Genomic DNA, 11,097 nt, shown 5'->3' with positions numbered 1-11,097 from the left:
TACGAAATTTTTACATACTCTGGTTAGCGTAAGTGGTATGCGACCATTGATATCGTTGTATTTTTATCACATGCAAAAACATCAGCCGGTTTAGCATGCTACGTTTTTGCTGGAAGATACTAATACACCGCGACACAGAGTTTTTGGTAACTTGATAAAGCTGCTGACGTAATTTTTCTTCGTAAACAGATGTTCTGAAAATAACTTGTGGTTACATTTTTGTGCTGACTCATCCTTTTCGACGGGTGAAAAGTCACGTTTCACGGTTTAGTTGCTGGTCGCTCGAGCTGATATGGTTTGCATTTGCTCACAGTGTATTTGCACAGTTTACCTGAAAGTCCGCTGCTGTTGCAATTATTGAACTACCTATGGCTTCCCAAGCTGTTTACAAAAGAATTCCTGGAGCTTTTTACCGTCTTAACTTCAGTGAGTGACATTTAGTTGATAGAATTTTGTAAAAAGCTAAAACATTGTTGCTATTTCCTAAAGTTGTATTTCATAGGTTCAAGACAGACAAACGGGCTTGCAAGAAGATGTTTGCTGAAAAATTCTAGTTTTTCAGGGAACGCAATACAAAAACCACATTTGAATTCATCTGCTTTGTCAAAATCTCACATATTTCTTCCAACTGTAAGACAATTTACAGCTGATGGAGGACAACCAAGTGTGGAGCTTAGGTTTATTTTGTGCTGCGTACAAAAATACACAATAAAAACAATTCACTGTTTTAGTGAAATTGTGCAAATTCATGTTACTTAAATTTATGGTGTTTACATAACTTGTATTGTAAATACCGAAGGTTACCAATTATTCTGCAGGGATGGACTAACGATTGACGCTCATGATTTGATTAAAGCAGTTGAAAATGATGAGGTGTATATTGTTGATGTAAGAAAACCTGAAGAATGTACAGATGGTCATATTAAGGCCAAGCGATGGGTCAATATCCCTGTGCAGGAGTTTGGTTTGTTCATTTTTTTGTGGTTAAAAATCTAATTGAAGTAAGGTAAACTAAAAAATTAATGATTTGTGCAAGATTTATGTTAAAAAATATACCTATAAAATGGTAGCCTATATGCTATTATTTTCAGGGGAAGCAATAAAACTTGGTGATGATGCTTTTGAAAAAAAATATGGGGCCACAAAACCACAGAAAGAGGCAGAGGACATTGTTTTTCATTGTAGATCGGGTGTAAGGAGCACTGCAGCACTCTATATGGCTATGGACCATGGCTACCACAAGTAATATTTTTATAAAACATATTTATCATAAAATTTGTTCTTAAAGTTTGCACTTCAGCAGATAAACTATTTTCAACCAATAAAGCCTGTAGTTTTCATAGAATTGTTTAACAGAGCTCGTCACTATCCAGAAGGCTGGATTGGCTGGGAGGCACATACATATCCTATCAAAAACAACTAAATGATATTGCTACATTATTATTGCACCTTTACCAAAAGCTTTTTGCCATTTTAGTTATGCAAATGTTTGCGAACCTCAACATAACGTTGCACTGAACTTCTTGTGCTTTTGTTGCTATTTTCCAAATTTGTGTGCAATTTGTTTGTAATTAAAAGTTTTGCATTTCTTTGAGACTTTGAATAAGTATTGCAAAAATTTCAAATTTGTTAATGTTTTAAACTTTAATGTTAGTGTTTCCAAAGTTGTTTCTTGGTCGGAATAAAATAAAGAAAAACTCTTTGGCAGAAACCAAGACATTTGTATTGTATACAACAGTATTTCCACATCAAAGCTTTGCTGTTTAAAAGGAAAATCCTTTGTTTATCCAATCCATACAGCAGTGTTGGATTTTTTCACAGCAGTAGAGCTGCAACACAGCCCTCTGTGCAAAAGCCATACGAATACCACTGGCAGAGATTACATGCACCTAATACCAAAAGGTTTCCTTTCGTGGCGGATCGTCAATGCCATAAAGTCTCTTAAGTTCATCTTCCCAAAACTCCATAGTTGGTTTGTAGGTTCTTCTACAAGCTTCTTCTACTGATGTATCATTGTCTCCACACATATAGTATTGTTTTTCTGTGCCATCAGCCAAGATCTCAGGAGGCCTGGGTAAGAATTGAAATGTTGTTGCATCATGTGTTACACCAAGATACCACATACCATTAATTTAACTTAAAAAAATTTAACCAGTGCAAATTTGTAAAATCATGCCTTTACTATTCCGTATACAAAAGGCAACTTAGGCTAAATTCTTTTGAAGTTGCAAACTACCCACACGATAAGTTGTTTGTCATAATTTATAAGTAAAACATTTCCAGCAACATACCATTCAATAATGTGTCCACTTCTCCTGGAAACCCGTACCCTTCTTCCCCGTTCATTTACACGAAGTTCAACTTTAACTGGCTTTTTGTCTTTTGGGTCCAACAGACTGATCTAAGTGAAATAGCAAATAACTGGGTTGCAGAGCAAAACCATGGTCAAACTTATCACAAAATAACGTAGTTGGATTATGATAGAAGTTAATATTTATGTTACCTCATGATGTTGATACGGTTCTTCCATGCGGTTTGTTAGGTTACCTGAAAAAATTATAAGTAGTACAAATCAATGTATGCATTAAATTAAATTCCTACCTCTTTTCACATATTTGCAGTTCATTCCCCCAACAACAACTATGTTTCCTTCTTGTACAACCTGCAATTACACAAGCTTTATATATCACTTGAAAGTACATTAAAACTCATAGGGATAGACAAACAGCATTGATGATGGTAACTTGCTACAAAGTATTATGGAAAAAAAACTATCGTGGAAACCCAAATCATTGTAGGTTTCTATTCCAACTTATTTGAACATTCTTTTTTAACAATGCAAAATTTTTAACATGGCATACCATTTTTAAGTATAAAAGTAAAAAGGAATGAAAATTACTTGTATAACATCTCCCTGTTTCCCTTCATCTTTACCCACAAGAATTTCTACTTGGTCGCCTACTTGGAACAACCATTTATGACTGGGGACAATCTTCTGTCTAAAGAAATTGTGACGGTACCAGCCAATGTGTGCCCCTTGCTGAATTTTGGATTGTTCATTGGGATGATATGGAGAAGTTGTAGACCATTTATACCTGTTATTTATACCAAAACACTTTCACAAGAACATAATATATTTTACAATTTCAATAGAAACAAAATCTGTTCTAAGAAATGCAATATGTGTTTCTACAATATCAAAATATTATCATCGAAATTTGACTCTTACCAATAGGGTGGGTCTATAAAGCGAGACTGAAAATCTTTCCATTTAATGGGACCATGTTTTCTGAGTATTGCACTACCTGGTTCAATACCTTGCTTTCTTAACCACCCACGCTTTAATAAATACCTTGTCAATCGCATTTTGACATTAAAAATTGATTGTCTTGCTAAAATTGGACCAGAGGGACGTGAGTTGACAAAAAAAATCGCCAGTTAACAAAACTTTGAACGCGGGTTACTCGGCCGCCCGACGAGGTAGCAGCATGATTTTTTTGCACGGAAAAGTTCAGAGGCTAACCTTTCTAACGATATGAAATTATGAAAAAAAAAACATATTCTTTATCGGTTATGAATATTATATGCGTAATATGGCATAACTCCAAGCAACGACGTTTGCCGTTGAAATCCTCAAAAACAAATATTCTTTTGCCTTCATTCAAAATGGAAAATACAGGAATCAGCCTAGCAGGTCGGTGTAGATCTTTGTACGTATAACTTGGTACAATTACCATCCAATAACTAAAAAAGAGTGGCAAAACGACCAGCGTCAGTGTGCGTGATCTTATTTATACTTTTAACTTTTCCCCTAACACACAAACAAGACGTTGTTGTCAGTGTGTTTTAGTACGTGCCTTGTTATGTTCGCATATGTCACTGTAAAACCTTTCCTATTATAATTAGCAAAGTGACTTTTCTTGCTTATATGTAATGTGTGACTGCGTTCAGTTACACTAGCAATGGTTTTGGCAACAGTTTTGACCACAAACGGCCACGACAGACTGGCATGTTGTGATGACGTACAAAAATAACTTGGGAAAAGACTGTACAGTAACTCTGAACAGCATGCAGTTCAAAAAATTGACATGGGGCAGAAAAGGAGAATTTACATACCAACCCAACTAAGGTAATCACAGTCGACACGAGGGAATCAATCGGGGAAAGACATACTGGGCGCGATCAAATTTAAATTCAAGACCGCTGGCATATCTTGTGACACGAACAATCAGCGCCAGTTTCACACCCTTAAACTTTTTCATGAAAGCGTTTGTAATCGAGGAAATCCTTCAGCCACCACACGCATGGTAGGATGGCTTTTTCGAAACTACAGTGGTCTAGGGTGGACGAGTTTAAAACGTTATTGCTCAAGGTAGTTGAAGCCGTGGGTGGACAAGGTAAAAACATGCCAATATATTAAGACCTAACAGTAGCCTAATATGCGTATTTACCGTTCCGCTGCTGCGTTCTGTTGCGACGACAGTCAAATGTTGCATATTTTGTCGTTGTAGTCAACTTAGTTAAACTTGAATAATGAAGCAAATATTTGACTTTTATTTACTTATCAGTAAATACTTATCAGCCAACAGAGAAAAGTGTTTACGTTGTGCCAATAACATGTGAATAAGTGAACAAAAAGTAGATGAAAAATCCACAAGGCCAGCGGCATGACAAGCATTCAAGTTTCTGTATTAAATTGTTAACATCATGCAAAAACTGGGCTTGTATGAACGGAAATGGGCTTAAACTTCCACCGATAGGCCTGTGAAGTGTTTGCAATCAAGGAAGGACGCCGACAGTAATTACTTTGCTGCCTCAAACGAAACTGCGTTTCCAACTTTTGGTAGGTTTTGTCATCAAGTATAAAATAAAAACAGGCATAAAAATGCTATACTCGTGTTAATACTGCACCACTCGAAAAAAATTCACAATTAATGATGAGGTAAATATGTAAAAAACCATATATAAAGTTGTTGTGGATAAAATGTGTACATGCACCTGTTCGAATTAGCTTGCTATAAAAAATGCACATTACGCAGACGCAGAGTGTTATGCATACAGAGCACAAAAATGACAGGATAGCTGTGTAAATAATCCATGCAGTACAACATTTTAGCAGCAGGAAATTCTACCCACGAATCATGTGCAAATATTTTTCATTGCAATTTTGGCAGGAAAGTGCAGACTCTCGTGATTGTGTTTCTGGCGGCTCTCGTGACACTGCTGGAAAAATGACATTTATTTCTGTTTTTTGCATTGTGTCATATTGCTGCGTTCTGTTTGTTGTTCCTTTCATTTGGACGATTTTTTTTAAAGGTCTATTTGCTGTTATATTTGCATATCGGTTCGCTGTTATATTTGCATATCGGTTCGCTGTTATGCTGCTCCTTACAAATTTGAGGTTCCGAATTTGGCTCTGACACTAAAATAGGTTGAGAACCACTGAGCTAGATTGCATTAAATGTGCATCTATTTCCCGGATCGTTCCGTAGAACCCTGAATTGTTTGGGAAAAATTGCGACACTTTTGTTAAGGTTACTGTAGCATTTTTTCTTCGAAAAAGCGAACAAATAAAAAACGGGATTCGAGATATACTTCATGCCATACTGTTGGTGGCGATAATTTAAGCTGCAAACAAATCCATTACTTAAGCTTGGAAGCAGCGGCGGAAACAGGTCATTAATAATGTTGGCAACCAACTAAATTCCACGCAATAGCTTCTGTCGCTTTTTTCTGATCGATGCAAGTTTTGAGCCAACATATTGTAGTCAGTATCAGAGGGCTTACCGGTTACGATTAGCCAGCTGATCGCTTTGATTTATAAAAAAATGCTGTTTTCGATTGTTTTTTTGTAGTATTGTTGTAGTTATTAAACTGAATATTAACTTCACTTTCCCTGGTGGTTGTTAAATTCCGAGCTCACAACTTTAAAATGCATTCAAATAGGCCAGAGAGCTTGTCGGTGAGCCGCACTGCACAGTACAGCCTTGTCAGTGATGCACTATATTTGCATAAAATAAACGTTTTTAAATTTTAAACAGATATGTTTGGATGTATTTGTGCCATGTGTTTGTTTCTATAGATTAGTGCAATTCAACAACTTTGCAGTGCTGGACTGTACGTGTACGATAATCATACACCTAAACTTTATATTCTTGTGAACTCAAACGACGAATTAAATTATGATAAAAGTAAGATTGAACGTTTGGCCAGTTTAGATATATCTGTATCGAAATACAAGAATTGTTTTTTTAAAAACTTAAATGGAAGTTTCGTCAATTAAAAAGCTTTTCTGGCAATTTAAAGCTATAAGAGTAAATATTATGCCTGGCAGCGCCCGCAGAAAGTTATTAACTGGAAATTGATAATTATATTTTGGAGGTTACTTCATTTAAGCTTCATCAATCTTTTCTTCAACATGAGCGAAATGTGCCAAATAAATCACATTTGTTTGAACAGATTTCAAGAGCCATTCCATAGCCCACTTTAATTTTTATAAAACGTCATTTCGGTGTGAATATGGCTTGTGTTTACGACTATCCGCGGGTTAAACTAATAATTTTCGTTTTTAGCTAATGTTTACATGATCAAAGAGATGTACGACGTGGTCCGGTAATTTCTCAAATGTATTAACGTATAATCATAAACTGATCAGCCACTTTTTCCGGACAAGTAGGAGCAAGATGCCAATCATCCATTGCATGAAATAATACTGCGTAATTATCAACACTTTATATTTTCTTATACTTAATGTGTATTTGTTTAACTGGGAAATTATGGTACCACATACGTGGTACATTTCTTTGGTCATGTAAACATAGGCAAAAAACGAAAATTATTATAGGTTATTAAGCCTGTTTGTTTAGTTTAGTTGTTGTTGATCATTTCAATCACGCAATTTTAATGACTGCAGCGGTGATGGCGTATTTTGCTGTTTACCTTATATCAGCAAGTTCCGCGCAGTAAAGTGTTGCTGCCGTCACGCCCTATGATCACGGCGCGCTGCACTCGCACCAATTCCGCAGGTTATATATTTCTTTTGTTATACGCAGTTTTAAAGGACTTTTTAAACTTTGACCGCGTCAGCTAGAAATTGCATAAGTGCATGAAATTTGTTTTGTGAAGTATAGATTTGGATCGATTATGATTTGGTGACGATGACAAAAACTAACACCTTAAAACCGACGTTGGTCACACCAAACGCCTACCAATCGCTTGTTTTATTTGGGAAACACTGCCATCACACACACTAGTTAGAAACCATGCATTCATGCGAGCAAGGCGTGTTATGGCGCATAACAACTATTATTCAGGTTCCATGTTGCTGTGCTTAGTCGTATTGTTCAGATTCCTTGAGTTTCAATGTGAACAGTATCCAGATTTAAATATCTATTCGAGTTATTTGATGGAGGTTCATGTGTTACGTCTTTTAGCCTTGTGCTGTAAAACTTTGTAATTGTCGCGGCTTTTTCCAAGACAAATTTTTAATGCCAAGTAAAACACGTCCCACATAGCAGTCGCTCAAACATAGAATGGATCTTAGACAATGACGGTCGAATGATATGCAAGTATGTACAAGGCATAAAGCGACAATGTATAACAGTATGGCTGCATTGCTCAATTTAAGATCTAATATTACGTGGATTTGCCTAATCATGAATCTTTGATACAGATAAAGCCGAAGGGATACTGTCTGTACGATTGCCTTGTTTAGAACTGGTATGGTGCACGGCAAAAGAAGATGGGCACGATACTGTCTATTGTTGACCTTGTGCTGTTACATCGTGGTTTTGACCTGTTACGATGCATACGTTTTTGAGTCCGCCTTACTCATAGAAACGTGGGTAAAGACTCAGATGAGGATTAAATCGGATCATTCGGCTAAAGTCATGTTTTCTCTGGATAAAAGTTTGCTTAACCCAAGGTATTGTAACGCAAGTTTTTTATACAATGGTGATAAGAGTAGGTCACCTAAACTATAGATAGATTAATGATTATGATTTGATGATTTTATTCCAGAAACGAAAGCAGAAAACCACTCATTCTTTTGTGGAAACCGCCTTTCGGCGATGTTTGGTCCAATCCAGACGCGTGTTCCGGATGCTTGTTAACCTATGACCACAGAGCGGCGAGCGAGGCGGACGCCATAATATTTCATTGCGCGGAAACACGAAACTCCGTCCACTGGTTTCCATGGCAACACAGAAATGCATTACAGAGGTTGGTGAACAGAAAACTCACAAAAAATATTGCATGGTCTATGAAACTTGAAATTATAGGGTAGTTGCCCTGCAACATATGTCTCGAAGACCTGTTGGCTAATTGTCGACTTTTCCTCAAAATCTGTTGCTCGTAGGTAGCCGACCTATGGGGCATTTGCCTACAGTGGCGTATTGCAGAACTACAAGTGAAACTCTATATACCCCAAAGATGGCAGATGAAAAAGCGTCAAAGACAAAAAAATTAAATCATTTCCAGAAAAACGCATAATCAATTGGGTCACTAATGTATCTCGGAATGAGATTTGGTTGAATTTAAATGTAATCCAAATTAACATACTTTCGAAGAAGTATTAATGTTCAAATATAAGGAATAGAAACAAATATAACGCGATTGGGCAACCACATGTACATATCAATAAATCACGTGCATACGATCAAGAGTGAAATTTTTTTGTCCTCTGCAGGTGCTTAATTAGTTCAGTATGCAAATAAAACAACCGAATCGTTTATAGATGGGTTTGGTTATGCATGGAACCACCATGGAATGTAAGACACGTGTTTCAAAAAACTCTCACCGGCTTGAGGAAAGTTTTTAATTGGACGATGACTTACAGAGCTGATTCCGACGTCTTGTCATCATACAGTCACAAACCCTACGTTAAAAGGTATTTTTATGTCCGCGTAGCCTAACGTACGTGACTGTATTCAATGCATATTTTCGATATCCAACCACTCCGCTAAGGGCGCAACTGATCTTCAAGAGAATGGAGCTGAACGCCTGTCGAATTTACGTAGGTTCGAACTCTAATCCTATAATCCCAATAGGAAACACTGCAAGCAGTTTGTGAATGAGTATTTTTTGATGAATAATTGTCATTAAAGTCCATTTGCCTGAAGTGTTGCCAAAGCTCGTATAAATACACTGACGTTGCCAATCATGTTTCATTGCTGAAATTGGCCAGAAAACCTCGCATTGTCCTTGTCGGTTGTCAAAAACTGTTTTTCCTCTGCGCAGCACATTTGCAGAACTGAAAAAAAGAAAAAGTTCTTCCCAAATGGCTGCATGGGTTGTGTCCAATTGCCATTCTCCACTGAGGGAGAGATTTGTTGAAGAAATGAGGCAATACATCTCCGTGGACGTGTACGGAAAATGTAGCGGAAAGACATTGTGCAGAGGGCAATGTCAATACGATACTCTATCAAGGTAACATGTGTGGGTGACAAACACTTCCTTGTGACGTTCAGCTGCATATTCTGCCTTGTAGTTAATATTGTGCTTTGATAGACATACAATGAACACTAAAATACTTTTGATTTCGAAATCAAAGCTTGTCACATCGCATTATTGCACACATACAATGAAGTTCAGTTGCCTGCCCATCTCTGCGCTTTTTTTGTTGCTCGTTCGCAAAACGTACTGATGGTGAACGCAGCAAGTGTTCGAAACGTCTGCAATGTTTGACAGCATAACAGCTTTGGCTTTCCTGTTTAAAGTATTAAACTCCCAAGTGTTTTGCATAAATTCAAATATATAACAATATTATAGTGCAACGTCATATCAAAACGCCAGTTGTAAAAACTTTTTACTCCTCAAGCGAATTTGGTTCTAATATTTTGTTATGGTAAAATGATCATGAATTTATGCAAACGCCGAGTGTGTTTTGTTACAAAAAGGTACAAGTTTTACTTTTCCCTGGAAAACTCCCAGTGCCGGGATTACATCAGCGAGAAGTTCTGGTCTATGGGTCTAGAAAGCGGGGCTGTCCCCGTTGTGATGGGACCTCCTAGAAGTGATTACGAACTTGTCGCGCCTCCGAACTCATTCATTCACATCGACGACTTCCCTACGATAAAGAAACTCGCCGAATACCTCATAACAGTCAGCGAAAACGACACTTTGTACGAAACCTACTTCCAATGGACAAAGGATCCCAACTGGAGGGAAAAATTGCCTCAAAACGCCAAGGACCGCAATGTCGTTGGCCTTGTTGAAAGTCGCCAATACGGCCACGTTAACGGTTTATGCGCGTTGTGCCAGAAATTAATTCACGTTCCCAAGACGCAAGTCGACGTAGCGCACGACATCGACCAATGGTGGTTCGGAAAAGGGTATTCACCTAACGGGGATTCTTTGCCAATTTGCAAGTCCGGATCTACTCCAAGCGGTTATCCACTTAGGTGGGCGGTCACGCTCTCTTATTCGGGGATTTTTGTACTTGTAACCCTTGTTACGTTGTGTTGCTCGCGTTCACGATGCGCAAAAAAATGAATCATGCTAGCTTTTTCCCGTATTTGTCTGGCAAAATCTGCGCACAACCGACTATGGTTATACTTGTCAGGTACTACCCGAAAAACTACCAGAGAATAGCATTTATTTTGGTACGTATGCAACGTTAACAGAGAAGCTGGTCCTATAATAAACATCCGCTGCAAGGCAAGTCATTTCCTAAATGCTTGCACTCTAATTTCGTCGCTTGTTGATTTTCGTTTGCCCGCTGGTTACGAAGAACTACTTGAGGGAATGAACCAAACAACGTGGGCTCAGTTTTTCGTCAATCAGCTTTGGGCAAATCAAACCATTTTATTTTGCGTGAATGTCTACGACATAAGTTAGTCATACAAGGTCAAATAACGTGGGCACTGATAAAACCTTATAGGTTATCGAGTCAGGCGCCCATGTAATGAAGTGTTTTTGTGTAGACGAACGTCTGCAACTCGAATGCAGTAGTGTTAATCTCAAGTTATCAACCGTGTTAATACTCAGATGTCTACACGCGTTTATGCGAGTATATTCCAAACATATTTTTGCAAAGTTCAACTGTTATGCAATGTTTGTTTTATTGCTTTAGGTTATGGCGTGGACCGTGTGGATCGT

General features: G+C 37.7%; 3 protein-coding genes across 3 annotated transcripts; 2 read left to right on the top strand and 1 right to left on the bottom strand.

Moving 5' to 3' along the window:
• Positions 1-258: 258 nt before the first annotated feature.
• On the top strand, positions 259-1,700 carry LOC145902142 (rhodanese domain-containing protein CG4456-like). Its single transcript, XM_082990014.1, has 5 exons — positions 259-426; positions 503-677; positions 819-964; positions 1,092-1,242; positions 1,357-1,700. The coding sequence occupies exons 1-5, from the start codon at positions 369-371 to the stop codon at positions 1,421-1,423; spliced, it is 597 nt and encodes a 198-aa protein (XP_082846140.1). The 5' UTR covers positions 259-368; the 3' UTR covers positions 1,424-1,700.
• A 143-nt stretch (positions 1,701-1,843) lies between these two features.
• Positions 1,844-3,461, bottom strand: LOC145902141 (large ribosomal subunit protein uL24m-like). The gene is made up of 6 exons (XM_082990013.1): positions 3,230-3,461; positions 2,900-3,095; positions 2,602-2,662; positions 2,504-2,547; positions 2,292-2,401; positions 1,844-2,070 (listed from the first exon to the last, which is right to left on the bottom strand). The coding sequence occupies exons 1-6, from the start codon at positions 3,364-3,366 to the stop codon at positions 1,890-1,892; spliced, it is 729 nt and encodes a 242-aa protein (XP_082846139.1). The 5' UTR covers positions 3,367-3,461; the 3' UTR covers positions 1,844-1,889.
• A 1,153-nt stretch (positions 3,462-4,614) lies between these two features.
• LOC145903432 (alpha-(1,3)-fucosyltransferase 7-like) lies at positions 4,615-11,096 on the top strand. The gene is made up of 6 exons (XM_082991515.1): positions 4,615-4,843; positions 7,673-7,924; positions 8,020-8,220; positions 8,735-8,887; positions 9,238-9,426; positions 9,897-11,096. The coding sequence occupies exons 2-6, from the start codon at positions 7,722-7,724 to the stop codon at positions 10,489-10,491; spliced, it is 1,341 nt and encodes a 446-aa protein (XP_082847641.1). The 5' UTR covers positions 4,615-4,843; positions 7,673-7,721; the 3' UTR covers positions 10,492-11,096.
• The last annotated feature ends 1 nt before the right edge of the window (position 11,097 follows it).

Source organism: Ascidia mentula, chromosome 5, assembly GCF_947561715.1.
Source record: "Ascidia mentula chromosome 5, kaAscMent1.1, whole genome shotgun sequence".
Lineage (NCBI taxonomy): Eukaryota > Metazoa > Chordata > Ascidiacea > Phlebobranchia > Ascidiidae > Ascidia > Ascidia mentula.
The sequence above is the reverse complement of the archived record's forward strand: the minus strand, read 5'-3'. Positions and strand labels throughout refer to the sequence as shown.

Excerpts from the sequence above, each read along its gene's own strand:
- LOC145903432 (XM_082991515.1), top strand. The coding sequence starts at position 7,722 with ATGGTGCACGGCAAAAGAAGATGGGCACGATACTGTCTATTGTTGACC. Across the intron at positions 7,925-8,019 it reads AAAAGTTTGCTTAACCCAAG|AAACGAAAGCAGAAAACCAC; the intron begins GTATTGTAACGC and ends ATTTTATTCCAG. Across the intron at positions 9,427-9,896 it reads CAATACGATACTCTATCAAG|GTACAAGTTTTACTTTTCCC; the intron begins GTAACATGTGTG and ends TGTTACAAAAAG.
- LOC145902141 (XM_082990013.1), bottom strand. The coding sequence starts at position 3,366 with ATGCGATTGACAAGGTATTTATTAAAGCGTGGGTGGTTAAGAAAGCAA. Across the intron at positions 3,096-3,229 it reads TTTATAGACCCACCCTATTG|GTATAAATGGTCTACAACTT; the intron begins GTAAGAGTCAAA and ends TATAAATAACAG. Across the intron at positions 2,663-2,899 it reads AACAGGGAGATGTTATACAA|GTTGTACAAGAAGGAAACAT; the intron begins GTAATTTTCATT and ends GTGTAATTGCAG.
- LOC145902142 (XM_082990014.1), top strand. The coding sequence starts at position 369 with ATGGCTTCCCAAGCTGTTTACAAAAGAATTCCTGGAGCTTTTTACCGT. Across the intron at positions 427-502 it reads TTTTTACCGTCTTAACTTCA|GTTCAAGACAGACAAACGGG; the intron begins GTGAGTGACATT and ends TGTATTTCATAG. Across the intron at positions 678-818 it reads CAACCAAGTGTGGAGCTTAG|GGATGGACTAACGATTGACG; the intron begins GTTTATTTTGTG and ends ATTATTCTGCAG.